This window comes from Salvia miltiorrhiza, chromosome 6 (genome assembly GCF_028751815.1).
Source record: "Salvia miltiorrhiza cultivar Shanhuang (shh) chromosome 6, IMPLAD_Smil_shh, whole genome shotgun sequence".
NCBI classification, from domain to species: Eukaryota; Viridiplantae; Streptophyta; class Magnoliopsida; order Lamiales; family Lamiaceae; genus Salvia; species Salvia miltiorrhiza.
The window spans coordinates 3,483,600-3,499,832 of record NC_080392.1 but is presented as its reverse complement, the minus strand read 5'-3'; the positions used below and the strand labels follow the sequence as shown (position 1 = coordinate 3,499,832).

At 36.0% G+C, this 16,233-nt stretch overlaps 1 protein-coding gene and 3 long non-coding RNA genes across 5 annotated transcripts; 2 read left to right on the top strand and 2 right to left on the bottom strand.

Annotated features, from left to right (window-relative positions):
* Positions 1 to 5,944: 5,944 nt before the first annotated feature.
* Positions 5,945 to 7,423, bottom strand: LOC130987975 (uncharacterized). The gene is made up of 2 exons (XR_009089899.1): positions 6,695 to 7,423; positions 5,945 to 6,210 (listed from the first exon to the last, which is right to left on the bottom strand). It is a non-coding gene; the product is annotated as an uncharacterized LOC130987975 (long non-coding RNA).
* A 639-nt stretch (positions 7,424 to 8,062) lies between these two features.
* Positions 8,063 to 9,342, top strand: LOC130987974 (uncharacterized). The gene is made up of 2 exons (XR_009089898.1): positions 8,063 to 8,293; positions 9,147 to 9,342. It is a non-coding gene; the product is annotated as an uncharacterized LOC130987974 (long non-coding RNA).
* A 1,408-nt stretch (positions 9,343 to 10,750) lies between these two features.
* On the top strand, positions 10,751 to 15,666 carry LOC130987972 (uncharacterized). Of its 2 annotated transcripts, none has more exons than XM_057911707.1 (2): positions 10,751 to 11,354; positions 15,471 to 15,666. In XM_057911707.1, exons 1-2 carry the CDS (start codon positions 10,763 to 10,765, stop codon positions 15,473 to 15,475), a joined length of 597 nt encoding a protein of 198 aa, XP_057767690.1. In that variant the 5' UTR covers positions 10,751 to 10,762; the 3' UTR covers positions 15,476 to 15,666. The 2 variants fall into 2 exon arrangements, 1 of the variants encoding a protein (XP_057767690.1); XR_009089896.1 differs by lacking the exon at positions 10,751 to 11,354 and adding an exon at positions 14,387 to 14,617.
* Positions 12,038 to 13,283, bottom strand: LOC130987973 (uncharacterized). Its single transcript, XR_009089897.1, has 2 exons — positions 13,049 to 13,283; positions 12,038 to 12,621 (listed from the first exon to the last, which is right to left on the bottom strand). It is a non-coding gene; the product is annotated as an uncharacterized LOC130987973 (long non-coding RNA).
* Positions 15,667 to 16,233: the final 567 nt, after the last annotated feature.

Genomic DNA, 16,233 nt, shown 5'->3' with positions numbered 1-16,233 from the left:
AGGAGAGAGGAGGCGGCGGGAGAGAAAGTAGGAACCGAGAGATGTTTGAGGGGAAAATTAGAATTGGAAACTAGGGTTTTCAAAGTTAATCTAATTTTTCTATTATTTTTAATTTTTAATATATCTAATAGTATTAATAATGAAATAAATATAAAAAATAAATAATATATTTTAAATAAAATCGGGTCCACGGGTCGAATCTGGGTCGGATCCGGATCTCAAATTTTCAGATCCAGATCCGTTTTAGAAATTGAGATCCAGATCCGGATCCAGATCCGTGGATCCAAAAAATTGAGATCCAGATCCGTAAAATCGGATCTGGACCGGGTCCAGGATCCATTGCCATCCCTACTCTAGTCAAAGAAGAGCAGAGTAGGCTACAAGAAGAGTTTATATTATAAAGGTGTGTTTATTTTTTATTCCTCTAAATAGAGGGATAATATAATAAGAGTGAAAATTTAAAATGCCCACTTCCTTATTTTTTTGTTTTTTTGTAAAAATGTCCTCTCTTATTATACAAAGCATTATATGTCATATTCTTTAAATACCCTTTGATTTGATGGATTTGCTTGGTTTTCTGTGAAAGTCTTACACATATCGGCCGGACACATGATCTGCCACCCAATGTGTCCGCCCGGTGAAATTATGTGTCCGCCCACCCACGGTCATATGCACTCTTGACTGATAGATGTCAAATCGTTGACTTTTATGACTGATAGCTGTCAAATCGGTCAAATGTGTAAGACTTTCACAAAAAATCAAGCACACCCATTAGGACATAGAATGCTTTGTATGATAACTTAGGGTATTTTTACAAACAAAACTTAAGGAAGTGGGCATTTTTGCCTATTAACACATTTACTAATATAATATAGTTGAGGAAAAAAACTTTAATTATTATGGAAAGATAAAACTTTGACTTTTCCTAATTTACCTAAGTTAGCGGTTAAGGTTAAAATAGGTAATATATTATATAAATTAATTAACACTAATAAAGTATTAATCATTAATTATAGAAAATTACTAGAATATCCTATTATGTATATACATAATATATATAAATAGCACTACTCTTTATGGAAATCAAATTTTATGCTCACCTTTTAGGTGGTCTACTTTAGGGGTGGCACGGTACGGTATACCTTATTAAATCGACCATACCTTATACCTTACCTTTACCTCCGGTATGGAGAAAATTCATACCTTTACCTTACCTTTACCTACGGTATACCTTAGTTCGGTATACCTTAAGTACGGTATGGAGAATATACAAAACCTTTACCGTACCTTTATTTCGGTATACCTTACCGAATTTCGGTATACCGTACTTTCACGGTATACTGCACTTTAACGGTATACCAAAATAATCGATATTATCAAAATCGAAAAAATTCAATTGGTATACCGTACTTTATATTCGCATACTTGTATGCATTCATGTAATATATAGTAAATTATATAAATGTTATAAGTTACATATAATTTATATGTTAGAAGTAATATTATTTATAATATAATACTAATAGTATAACTATGCTATTATATATGTAACTATTATAAATTAGATGTATAATTTATTGTAAAACAATAATTTTAGTTATATATTATAACTATACTATAATATCAAAATAAATAATTTTATTTTATTGTATAACTTATACCTATATTTTATTTGTTTTTGTATCATTTGATGATATTTATAAATTTATAAGTTATATAGTATATACTATATACTATATAGATGTTATAAGTTATATGAGATTTATAAGTTAGATGTAATCTAAGTTATAATATAATATCAATATTAATTATAGCTATGCTATTATATACATAGATGTTACACGTCAGATGTATAATTTATTGTAGAACAATAATGTTAGTTATATAATATAGAATATTAGTATTATAACTGTACAATAATCTTAGTTATATAATATAGAATATTATATTATAACTGTGTTATGATATCAATATAAATAATTCAGTTATATTAAATTATATAACTTACATACTATATTATATTTTATTCATTTTTATATCATTTGATGATATTTATGTTCGCATACTTGTATGCATTCATGTAATATATAGTAAATTATATAGATGTTATAAGTTACTTATAATTTATATGTTAGACGTAATATTATTTATAATATAATACTAATATTATAACTATGCTATTATATATGTAACTATTATAAGTTAGATGTATAATATATTGTAAAACAATAATTTTAGTTATATATTATAACAATACTATAATATCAAAATAAACAATTTTATTTTATTGTATGACTTATACTATATACTATATTTTATTTATTTTTGTATCATTTGATGATATTTATAAATTCATGTACAATTGTATATATTCACATAATATAGATTATATACATCATTTTATAAAATTTATAAATATTTTTAAAAATATAAACATAAAAATAAATATTATATATTTTAAAACTATAGATTTTGATACGATATATACCGCGATTTTCGATATACCAATATATACGGACAACTGCGGTATATCAGAATAAGGTATTGTACCTTATTACCGGTATATACCGAATATTAAGGTATACCGGAATAAGGTATGATACCGCATCACCGTTATATGCAGTAATATTCGGTATACCAGTAATACGGAATCATACCGTATTCCGGTATATACCTTTAATACGGTATTTATTGATTTTTTCGGTATATACCGCGGTATCGGTATACACCGGTATACCCTGGTATTTGGAAAATCCATACCTTTACCTTACCGTAAATCTTCGGTACGGTATCATACCTTACCAAAAAAACTGGTATACCTTAAATTCGGTATTTTGCGGTATTTTACGGTACGGTATGGCCGGTATACCGAGTTTTCGGTATATTTTTCCAGCCCTAGTCTACTTACTCGAGTGCCCATTAATCTTGTGTTGTGAGACTTTCGATGCAAAATTGAGTTGGTATAATCTCTCTTTCGAAATTATAATTTTACCCCTCAAATGGCAAATGGCACTTAGCATCTTCAATTCATTACGCTAGCAAAAGGGTCATTTTCTTAGAAAAACATGTACTCACCCTTTAAAATAATTTAAAATATATAATTTAAATATTAATTAATTGATTTCAGACGGGCTAAAAAGCTCCGAATTTTCGGAGTTTTTTAGCCCAAAAGCCCGATCAGCCTGACGAGCTCATTGGGCAGGCTTTTTAAGCTCGATTTTCTATGGGCCTCAATTTTTCCAGTCCAGCCCAGCCCTAAACCTGGGCAGATCAGGCCGGTCTATCGGGTCGGGTCAATTTTAACAGCTCTAATCTAGATGTGTCAAACGAAATGTGGGGATAGGGTATACCCGACCCGGTCCTGGTACCCGCGCGGGTTTTGGGTACCCGATACCCGCTATACACAGGAGTCGGGTTGGGATCGGGTATTGAAATTTCAAAAAATGCGGGTATCTGGTATACTCGAACACCCGCCTAAATTATTAATTTAATTTTAATTTTATATTTTTTTATTAATTTATAATAATGGAATTTGAATTAATGTCTAAAATCCTAAAACTCTTACGTGAAGTCGTGAACAGTGAAGAAGAAGATGAAATTTCTCTATGAACGTGAATTTCGATTTTTTTTTTAATTTATATTATGATTTTGAAACAAAGAATTACAGCATAAACATTTCAAAAACTATGTCTGTATGCAAGATAGAAAAATCAATAAATGAAGTTCCGGAGTGAAGCTTTCCAATCCAAAATTTCCAACTTGTAGACTATTCAAATGAACGCACAATCTAATATCTAACCAATCAGTGTAATCAAAACTAAAAAAAAAAGTCACAGTCTAAAAACTTGTGCATTATTGTGTAATAAACTAAATCCATTCATCAAAGCTCTTTTCCTAGCTTCTCCAGAATCATGATTATGATCAAATCAAATATGTATGAATAATTTGATTCTTGAAATGCAAGATTGTCTTGTTACGTATGATAATATAAAATCATGGTAATTGTTTGTGTGTTGAGAGATAAGGGGCCGAATGAAAGTATATATAAAATCGTGGTAATTGCTTGCGTTGGATTTATTGATTATCCAAAAAAGAAAGTAAAATTTGAAAAATTGGATAAACTGCGAGTATACGGGTACCCTAAAGTGGAGTCGGGGTTGGGACCGGGGAGGGTAATTTAGGAATTTGCGGGGTTGGATACCCACAAAAATTGGGTAGGGTATCCGACCTGTCCCATTTAGACACCCCTATCAATACCCAAATAAGCAGACCTATTAATGCCCAAGACTTAGGTTGTGGGTTCGAGTATTTATCGTGCGCTTTTTAAATTTTCTTTATTTACTTATATAATTTATCAAAAAAAAAATAAAATCAATATTTTGTGAATGTGTATTGACTTAGTTGTAGGTGGTTAATGCCCCATGGTTTGAGGTCTTAGGTTCGAGTCCACCGTCTAACCCACCGTAGTACAACCTTTAATTTTCTTTATTTGGTTGTGTAATTTATTAAAAAAAGCTAAAAGTTAATTTTAAATTAATTCTAAAATTGAATAATAATTTTATGATGATTATTAAATTAATTTATTTGTAATTACTTTTATCTTTTTAAATTGTGAAATTCGGTTGACTATAAAATATTTAATATGCATATCAAATTAAAGATCACATTAAAAGCTTTAATTTGAAATATTTTATGTAAATATTTGATCTCAAATGTGAAAAGTAAAATTTTAGAAAGTTATCTTTCATATCTCATCTTTTTTTGAATAATTTTTTTATATATTATTTTTTTCACCTTTTTATAATAATATTTTAGAGTTAATATATAAAACTATCCACTTTCGTATTGTAAAGATAAAAATTATCCACTAAGATAAAAATAATAAAAACTGTCCACTTTCTGATTGAAAAGACTGAAATACCCCTTACTTTAAAATTTAAAAAAATGGCCACTCATTTCTCTCTTTATCTCCTCTCTCTCTTCACCTACAACTCTCTCTCTCTCTCTCCCTCTTCATCTCCTTCTCGTCCTCGCCGCTGCTCCATAGTTGCCGCCCACCACCATCGCTACACTGCTGTTATGAGACGGAGGGAGCCGCGCACGGGGCAGCATTGCTCCGCCACTGCTGACTCGCTGGGGAAGAAGACGTTCTTCTGGCTCGGCACCTTTGACTCCGCCGCGCCGCCTCCCCTGGTCCGATGCTCCACCTTGCTCGGTTTAACGCGCCGCCTCCCTAGTTCGACGCTCCTTCGGAAACCTCCCTCTCTGTTCGCCTACAGCAGCGCCTCCTCTATACACGTGAATTCGAGCCCGCCTGTAGTAGCCCGCTCTTTTATTTATTTATTTATTTTTATTAAGATCAGTGATTGCAATAATTGTTATATTGCATCTTCAGTTATGGTAAATCCAGTGTTTAGTTATCAACTAATTCAGCTCAGAAATCTGAATTTGATGCCATTGCGTGATATGATCGCAATTGAATTATTGAAGCATTCAATAATTTATTATCCAGTTTAATAACTGACTTAGCGAAGTCAAGTTATTAATTTATATGCGATAGAAATATTATTTCTATTATTTACTTGGAAGTCGTGATATAATTCCGAATTTAAGAACAAGTTAAATTAGATATTTAATTCGTAGAGAGTTATAACGAAGTGTCGTTATTTAGTAGAACCCAATATTTGTTTTACAAATACTTGATTAATTAATCAAGGCAAGAGATTTTTATTAGTCACCTCAATTCTATTTACTTACAATCATCATTTTTCTTTCACACTCCCTACGCTCCTACACTATCAATAGAGTATACAAAATCAAGAAATAAAATATAGATAGTACACGCATAGCAGCCCCTTTTCTTTGACTCTGCTAAGGTCATGCTCTTTTCCCTGCAAAAGTCACAATTTAATATTTGAAGCATGCTAAGATACAACTAGGATCAGACGCACCCTATGAGTACTCCACTTTTCAAAGTCTCACATGAAATTCCACTATTAGTCAAAAAAAAATTATGGCAGCCACCAACCAATTTCATTTTTGTCAAAAGTTGCAGCAAAATTTCCACATTTGCTGTAAATAGTTTTCAAGTTTTGCGGCCTAATCTGCCTATAAATTGAGGGCTTCATAGTAGCCTGAAAATCACCAACTACGATTCCCCCTCCTTCCTTTATGCACCAAAAATCATAGAGAGTTTATTTCAGCTGCAATCTGGACCCCAAGAGGTAAGCTCAACTTAAACTTCTCTATTTTCTTCTTGAGTTCAGCCTGCAATGGTTAAGCAAAATCCACAATTATGTTTCAGTTTATTCATTCCTGAATTCATTAGCACAGCAGCCAACCAAGCACAAAAAAACACAAGTGATTGCTAATCTCATTTTACTCTAGTTCATGCTACATGATTCACACCAACAAGTATGCTTATGTTTTAGAAAGTCAGAATAAAGAATTGAGATATATATGCATAATGGACTTAGCAAAGTCACGTTTCAGTAATACAGATTTACACATGTTATGTAGAATGTCGTATGCGTTTATGATTCCCACTGGACTCTAGAAATTAAATGCTAACACAGTAGCAACCCCACAACGCCATTAATCCCGTGCACATATAGTATATAGAACCAAGACTTCACGTAAATTTGAGAAGTGAACTTGAGTAGAAGGAAAAGGAAGTGGGACTATATCGATGTACCTGTTCAGTCGAGCCGAGGGAATGACGGCGGCGATCCCTTGCTGCCTCGCTGGAATCTGACTATAACAACAACGGCGCGATGAGGCATCGAGCCCGTCTACACCGAAGAGGACAGCAGCGGTGGTAGTCCATGATGAAAGAATTAGGGTTCGATTGGGGGTATAATCTGGAGTTGAAATTTCAGAGAAGAAACACGGAAGATGAGAGTTTTGGGCAAGGTCTGATGCCGACGCCAACCTCACCGGACTCGGCCATGGCAGAGCCTGTTGAGGAGGATGCACGGCTGAGGTCATGCAATTTGAGAGGAGAGAGCACGATCAGAGATAGAGAGGAAATGATGGAAAAAGAGAGGAAGTCAGAGACGAAGGGAGCAGCGCCAGTGGCCGGTTGCGGCCTCGCCGGTACTCCAACGACTTGATGCCGGTTTCGCCGGAAAGGGAACCGCGGCGGCGGATCTGCCGCAAAGGGGAGACTCGGCGACGGCTGACTCGTCGACTTCAGGCGGAGCGGCAACAGCTTCAGAAGGGAGGCGGCTGAGCGGGGCGGCGCGGCCGAAGGCCAAGCGCCGCTGGTCGCGGCCCAGAGCAGAGCAGCAGCGGCCGGAGGAGATCGAGCGAGATAGAGAGAGATGTGAGCAGCGATTCCTTTCTTGATTGAGAGACAGAGAGTCGAGCGCTGTTGTGAGAAGGAGGGAGATGCAGCGTTCATTTTTTTTTTAGAATTAAGAGAGAGAAGAAATGTTTGGCTTTAATAAAGATAGAGGGAGAGAAGGAATGTTTTACTTTAATATAGAGGGAGAGAGAGAACCGATGATAGTGTGAGGATTAAGAGAGAGAGTTAGTTCTGCTTTAAAAAAAAAAGGTGAGTGTTGATAATTAAGAAAGAGAATGAGTGTTATACTTTAATAAAGATAAAAGAGAGAGAAAGAGTGTTCTCCTTTAATGAAAAAAATAGAGAGAGAGAAGAGAATTGTCGGTAGAGAGAACCGAGAGTGAAGACTTAAAAGAGGAGTGGGCCTTCCTCAGTTGGGCCGGGTTTGGGCCGATTCTTTTGGGCTTGTTTTTATTCTTCTTGGGCCTGGTTCAGTTTATTTGTTGGGCCGGATATTAATTCATTTGGGCCTTGCTTATTTTATTTCCATTGGGCTAATATATATTTATTATTTGGACTCCTATTATTTATTAATAATGGGTCTCGAATTTATATTATTTGGGCTCCTACAATTTAATTGATTAAGTCCAATGAAATTTATTTAGTTAAGCCCAATGAGACTTATTAATTTAGGCCCCACTATTAATCCTAATTATATTTAATTAGTGATTTTTTTATAAGTAAGTTAGACTAATTCAAGATGAGTAGATTATTAAGATTAACTATCTGATTTCATAAAACGAGCTTTAATCCTATAGTTGGATTATTATTAGAAATTTCTCGGTTTATTATCTCAGAATAATAATTAACGGAATAAGAGTCATGCATAGTTATTTTATGCATTCGCATTTATTTGAGAATTTCCCTCGAATTAAAATCTTGTTTATTTTCTCGTATTAAAGGTCAAGCACAAGAGTTTAAGGCTTAGTCGTGAGTCTCGACTACCAGGTGGGCATTTATTATGCGTAAAATAAAAATGCTATTGAAGAACTATGCAACTCTCATGCTTTAAAATGCAAAATTTGATTTTTAAATGAGTTATGCTTTATTATGCTTAAATGAGTTAAAACTTTATTTCTCTTTATTATCTACACTTGTCACGCTTTAATAATTTACGCTATGCTATTTACGCTTAAATTATGACTTAAATTTTTATAATTTATTATTTATGCTTTGTTACGCTTTTAAGTGATTTACGCTTAAGTGAGTTACGCTTTGTTACGCGCCTATGTGGTTCATGCTTTGTTACGCTTTAATGCTTTATGCTTATTATTTAACGTCTATGTAAGTTACGCTTTAATGCTTTATGCTTATTATCAAATGCTTATGTGATGATGTTAACGAATTCGATTCCTGAGCAAATAGCTATCTTGCCAAGGAAATATATATATATATATTGCAACGCGACCGTGAGTCAATGAGAGGGTTGACCGGTCAAACGTCCGTTGAGGGAGGCCTCCCTCAACGGTACGATGCTAGCGTCTGTTGGGGGAGGCCTCCCTCAACAGTACGATGCTGTGTCCGCTGAGGGAGGCCTCCCTCACGGCGCGATGCCTGTGCTCGTTGAGGAAGGCCTTCCTCACGACACGATGCTTCTTAAATAGGACTTTCGGTGATGAAGAATGCACTCACGCTATTTATAGATTTGGAAATGTTTAGAAAGCAAAAGATTTGAAAGAAGACTCACGTCTCTTATATGATGTTGTGGTTTGTTAATAAAATGTTAAGTTTATATTTTAGTTTTGGCAACTACCACTAAGTACTATTGTACTTAGCCCTGCATATGTTTATGAATGTGCAGGTTGAGCTGTGATGGATGATGAAGTGTTGCTGAGTGGAGCTTTTGTCAATTTGAAATTAGGCTCAGAAAAGATATATGTCTGCATACATGTATCTCAGTTATGTCTTCCGCTGCAAACACTGATTATGTTTTAGTCAAGTCTATAACTATGTGAATTACTCTTCAAAGAAATATCTAATGCTTACTCGGGTTCATCGAGTATCTTTTTTTAATTATATGCGTCAATCCTTCAATGTCTTAAATTTTATTTCAAGAATTAATGCTAGATATCAATGTCTATAATCAAGTTATGAATGAGTCAAATGTGCCCTTTTTAACCCCGCTTCTTAAATCCCTCCCCTAGTCACGATTTCCCGGATTAGCTATCCTTAGTTAAGGCCGGTCGTGACAGAATGGTATCAGAGCGTTCTTTTGCTCTGAGTCTAAGAATTTATTTTAGTCAAGCCTAGACTGGATCACTAGAGTGTCTAGAGTTCAATCGACAAAGCTCAACACTTCATCGCATCACACTCAACGAAGCAGAATGGTAAGCTCTTCCAAGTTTTGAGTTGATGTTTGAAATCTTTTATAGCATTTGGCATGATCGAAAAGTGGGAATTGACACGACATCAAAGTGTGTATCAGTCAATACTTAAGTTATATTGTTATTAAGTGAAATGACCGACGCAAGCACGATTAAGTATGACTATGGTATGAATTCCCATGAACATAGAGCTATTAAGTTAGGAGATCACCTCTACGACAGAACATAGAAGAAAACGTAGAAGAAATTCAACTATATCTTTTGGTGACTGAAGTGATGACAGTAAGACAAGTGATATGTATAGAATTTTTATAAGCTCGTGATTTATATCCACTATAAATCTCCATGACTTATGCCTAAGTATCAAATTGAGATGCTATGATATTATATGCTTAATTTTTTTATGACTCATGGATTTGGGATGCTAAGGACCCTTAAAGTTTACTACATCAATGTTGTCATTAGAGTCATGACTTGTTTACAAGTTATAACAAGTTAACCTTTACAAGAGTTCTTTTGAGGTTTGTATTATATGTTTGAGTGTATTAATTGACAAATCTTTGCTATCAGAATGCCACCTAAGAGAGGTCGCCCTGTGAGAAATAATAACAATCGCAGAAACCATAATGCCATACCAGAAGAACCCCAAAATGATCAAGAACATAACCCACACCCTCCGTCCCCAACTAGGAGAGTCGAGGAACTCTTTTTAAAACAAAACCCACCTACGTTTGGTGGGACGAGCGAGCCGGCTGAAGCCGAAATTTGGGTGCGTGCAATGGAGCGCATCTTCAGCTTCCTACGTTGTACTGATGAGGAGCGCCTCTCTTGCGTCTCATTCCAGCTGACAGGATCAGCTGATTTTTGGTGGGAGGCACGTCGAAAAACTATGACCCCTGAACAATGGGCAATTTATACGTGGGAAGATTTTAAGGCGGGATTATATGACAAATATATTCCGAAAAGCTATAGGAAGAAGAAAGAGGCTGAATTCTACGATTTGAAGCAAGGAAAGAAATCTGTGGTTGAATACGATAGGGAATTTTGCAACCTGGCTAGATTTGCTCCACAACAAGTGGACACAGATGAGAAGATGGCAGAAAAATTTTGTGCCGGTCTGAGGCATGAAATTAGGATGACTCTAGCAAGCCACGGAGGACTCTCATACACGGAGTCTTTGAACAGGGCACTTGACATTGAAGCTGCAATGCCATCGGATAAGTCAGCTCCACCACTGACCTCGACGCCAAATAACCCACCAGCACCCTCACATACTCTCAAAGGGAAGCGCAAATGGGGCAACACTGAAGACAATATCAGTCAAGCCAACAAGAGAGTATGGCAAGAAAATGAACAGGCCGAACAGTTTAATCAACAAAGGCATGAGACACAGACTAACTCCGACCCAACTAGGGGTAACCGAGGTCAGCAAGGAATTTCACCTTGCCCCAATTGCGGTAAGATGCATAGGGGTATCTGTCGGGCTGGAACTAACGGGTGTTACAATTGTGGCCAAAAAGGTCACTACTCCACACAGTGTCCCAACAGACAACAAGGTTCAACAACTAAGCCCACCCACACCCATCCCTTACAAGCAATACGCGGACACCTTCAAATTCAGCCTCAAGAACAACAGTCACCACAACAGGGGGCAACTTATGCTTTTAACCAGGGACACTTGGAAGGTATGATAAGTTTATAAGAATACTTATCACTATCATGTTTAGATGCTTTACATATCCTTGCTACCACACCATGCATGGTAATAATCAGCTTCGAGTGAGCTAAGTGCAATCTAGTGATAATCACACAACTTAGGATTACCATTGATATCCGCTTTAATCTAGTGATTGGAAACATCATATTTTATACAAAGATACTAAAAAAAAAAAAAAAAAAAAATCGATCAAGAAGTGTAGAAGATAAGGGACAAATTAGTTACCTTAAACATCTCGGAGTATGCAAATTTCGGGACGAAATTTTTGTTAAGGGAGGTAGTATGTAGTAGCCCGCTCTTTTATTTATTTATTTATTTTTATTAAGATCAGTGATTGCAATAATTGTTATATTGCATCTTCAGTTATGGTAAATCCAGTGTTTAGTTATCAACTAATTCAGCTCAGAAATCTGAATTTGATGCCATTGCGTGATATGATCGCAATTGAATTATTGAAGCATTCAATAATTTATTATCCAGTTTAATAACTGACTTAGCGAAGTCAAGTTATTAATTTATATGCGATAGAAATATTATTTCTATTATTTACTTGGAAGTCGTGATATAATTCCGAATTTAAGAACAAGTTAAATTAGATATTTAATTCGTAGAGAGTTATAACGAAGTGTCGTTATTTAGTAGAACCCAATATTTGTTTTACAAATACTTGATTAATTAATCAAGGCAAGAGATTTTTATTAGTCACCTCAATTCTATTTACTTACAATCATCATTTTTCTTTCACACTCCCTACGCTCCTACACTATCAATAGAGTATACAAAATCAAGAAATAAAATATAGATAGTACACGCATAGCAGCCCCTTTTCTTTAACTCTGCTAAGGTCATACTCTTTTCCCTGCAAAAGTCACAATTTAATATTTGAAGCATGCTAAGATACAACTAGGATCAGACGCACCCTATGAGTACTCCACTTTTCAAAGTCTCACATGAAATTCCACTATTAGTCAAAAAAAAATTATGGCAGCCACCAACCAATTTCATTTTTGTCAAAAGTTGCAGCAAAATTTCCACATTTGCTGTAAATAGTTTTCAAGTTTTGCGGCCTAATCTGCCTATAAATTGAGGGCTTCATAGTAGCCTGAAAATCACCAACTACGATTTCCCCTCCTTCCTTTATGCACCAAAAATCATAGAGAGTTTATTTCAGCTGCAATCTGGACCCCAAGAGGTAAGCTCAACTTAAACTTCTCCATTTTCTTCTTGAGTTCAGCCTGCAATGGTTAAGCAAAATCCACAATTATGTTTCAGTTTATTCATTCCTGAATTCATTAGCACAGCAGCCAACCAAGCACAAAAAAACACAAGTGATTGCTAATCTCATTTTACTCTAGTTCATGCTACATGATTCACACCAACAAGTATGCTTATGTTTTAGAAAGTCAGAATAAAGAATTGAGATATATATGCATAATGGACTTAGCAAAGTCACGTTTCAGTAATACAGATTTACACATGTTATGTAGAATGTCGTATGCGTTTATGATTCCCACTGGACTCTAGAAATTAAATGCTAACACAGTAGCAACCCCACAACGCCATTAATCCCGTGCACATATAGTATATAGAACCAAGACTTCACGTAAATTTGAGAAGTGAACTTGAGTAGAAGGAAAAGGAAGTGGGACTATATCGATGTACCTGTTCAGTCGAGCCGAGGGAATGACGGCGGCGATCCCTTGCTGCCTCGCTGGAATCTGACTATAACAACAACGGCGCGATGAGGCATCGAGCCCGTCTACACCGAAGAGGACAGCAGCGGTGGTAGTCCATGATGAAAGAATTAGGGTTCGATTGGGGGTATAATCTGGAGTTGAAATTTCAGAGAAGAAACACGGAAGATGAGAGTTTTGGGCAAGGTCTGATGCCGACGCCAACCTCATCGGACTCGGCCATGGCAGAGCCTGTTGAGGAGGATGCACGGCTGAGGTCATGCAATTTGAGAGGAGAGAGCACGATCAGAGATAGAGAGGAAATGATGGAAAAAGAGAGGAAGTCAGAGACGAAGGGAGCAGCGCCAGTGGCCGGTTGCGGCCTCGCCGGAAAGGGAACCGCGGCGGCGGATCTGCCGCAAAGGGGAGACTCGGCGACGGCTGACTCGTCGACTTCAGGCGGAGCGGCAACAGCTTCAGAAGGGAGGCGGCTGAGCGGGGCGGGGCGGCCGAAGGCCAAGCGCCGCTGGTCGCGGCCCAGAGCAGAGCAGCAGCGGCCGGAGGAGATCGAGCGAGATAGAGAAAGATGTGAGCAGCGATTCCTTTCTTGATTGAGAGACAGAGAGCCGAGCGCTGTTGTGAGAAGGAGGGAGATGCAGCGTTCGTTTTTTTTTTTAGAATTAAGAGAGAGAAGAAATGTTTGGCTTTAATAAAGATAGAGGGAGAGAAGGAATGTTTTACTTTAATATAGAGGGAGAGAGAGAACCGATGATAGTGTGAGGATTAAGAGAGAGAGTTAGTTCTGCTTTAAAAAAAAAAGGTGAGTGTTGATAATTAAGAAAGAGAATGAGTGTTATACTTTAATAAAGATAAAAGAGAGAGAAAGAGTGTTCTCCTTTAATGAAAAAAATAGAGATAGAGAAGAGAATTGTCGGTAGAGAGAACCGAGAGTGAAGACTTAAAAGAGGAGTGGGCCTTCCTCAGTTGGGCCGGGTTTGGGCCGATTCTTTTGGGCTTGTTTTTATTCTTCTTGGGCCTGGTTCAGTTTATTTGTTGGGCCGGATATTAATTCATTTGGGCCTTGCTTATTTTATTTCCATTGGGCTAATATATATTTATTATTTGGACTCCTATTATTTATTAATAATGGGTCTCGAATTTATATTATTTGGGCTCCTACAATTTAATTGATTAAGTCCAATGAAATTTATTTAGTTAAGCCCAATGAGACTTATTAATTTAGGCCCCACTATTAATCCTAATTATATTTAATTAGTGATTTTTTTATAAGTAAGTTAGACTAATTCAAGATGAGTAGATTATTAAGATTAACTATCTGATTTCATAAAACGAGCTTTAATCCTATAGTTGGATTATTATTAGAAATTTCTCGGTTTATTATCTCAGAATAATAATTAACGGAATAAGAGTCATGCATAGTTATTTTATGCATTCGCATTTATTTGAGAATTTCCCTCGAATTAAAATCTTGTTTATTTTCTCGTATTAAAGGTCAAGCACAAGAGTTTAAGGCTTAGTCGTGAGTCTCGACTACCAGGTGGGCATTTATTATGCGTAAAATAAAAATGCTATTGAAGAACTATGCAACTCTCATGCTTTAAAATGCAAAATTTGATTTTTAAATGAGTTATGCTTTATTATGCTTAAATGAGTTAAAACTTTATTTCTCTTTATTATCTACACTTGTCACGCTTTAATAATTTACGCTATGCTATTTACGCTTAAATTATGACTTAAATTTTTATAATTTATTATTTATGCTTTGTTACGCTTTTAAGTGATTTACGCTTAAGTGAGTTACGCTTTGTTACGCGCCTATGTGGTTCATGCTTTGTTACGCTTTAATGCTTTATGCTTATTATTTAACGTCTATGTAAGTTACGCTTTAATGCTTTATGCTTATTATCAAATGCTTATGTGATGATGTTAACGAATTCGATTCCTGAGCAAATAGCTATCTTGCCAAGGAAATATATATATATATATTGCAACGCGACCGTGAGTCAATGAGAGGGTTGACCGGTCAAACGTCCGTTGAGGGAGGCCTCCCTCAACGGTACGATGCTAGCGTCTGTTGGGGGAGGCCTCCCTCAACAGTACGATGCTGTGTCCGCTGAGGGAGGCCTCCCTCACGGCGCGATGCCTGTGCTCGTTGAGGAAGGCCTTCCTCACGACACGATGCTTCTTAAATAGGACTTTCGGTGATGAAGAATGCACTCACGCTATTTATAGATTTGGAAATGTTTAGAAAGCAAAAGATTTGAAAGAAGACTCACGTCTCTTATATGATGTTGTGGTTTGTTAATAAAATGTTAAGTTTATATTTTAGTTTTGGCAACTACCACTAAGTACTATTGTACTTAGCCCTGCATATGTTTATGAATGTGCAGGTTGAGCTGTGATGGATGATGAAGTGTTGCTGAGTGGAGCTTTTGTCAATTTGAAATTAGGCTCAGAAAAGATATATGTCTGCATACATGTATCTCAGTTATGTCTTCCGCTGCAAACACTGATTATGTTTTAGTCAAGTCTATAACTATGTGAATTACTCTTCAAAGAAATATCTAATGCTTACTCGGGTTCATCGAGTATCTTTTTTTAATTATATGCGTCAATCCTTCAATGTCTTAAATTTTATTTCAAGAATTAATGCTAGATATCAATGTCTATAATCAAGTTATGAATGAGTCAAATGTGCCCTTTTTAACCCCGCTTCTTAAATCCCTCCCCTAGTCACGATTTCCCGGATTAGCTATCCTTAGTTAAGGCCGGTCGTGACAGAATGGTATCAGAGCGTTCTTTTGCTCTGAGTCTAAGAATTTATTTTAGTCAAGCCTAGACTGGATCACTAGAGTGTCTAGAGTTCAATCGACAAAGCTCAACACTTCATCGCATCACACTCAACGAAGCAGAATGGTAAGCTCTTCCAAGTTTTGAGTTGATGTTTGAAATCTTTTATAGCATTTGGCATGATCGAAAAGTGGGAATTGACACGACATCAAAGTGTGTATCAGTCAATACTTAAGTTATATTGTTATTAAGTGAAATGACCGACGCAAGCACGATTAAGTATGACTATGGTATGAATTCCCATGAACATAGAGCTATTAAGTTAGGAGATCACCTCTACGACAGAACATAGAAGAAAACGTA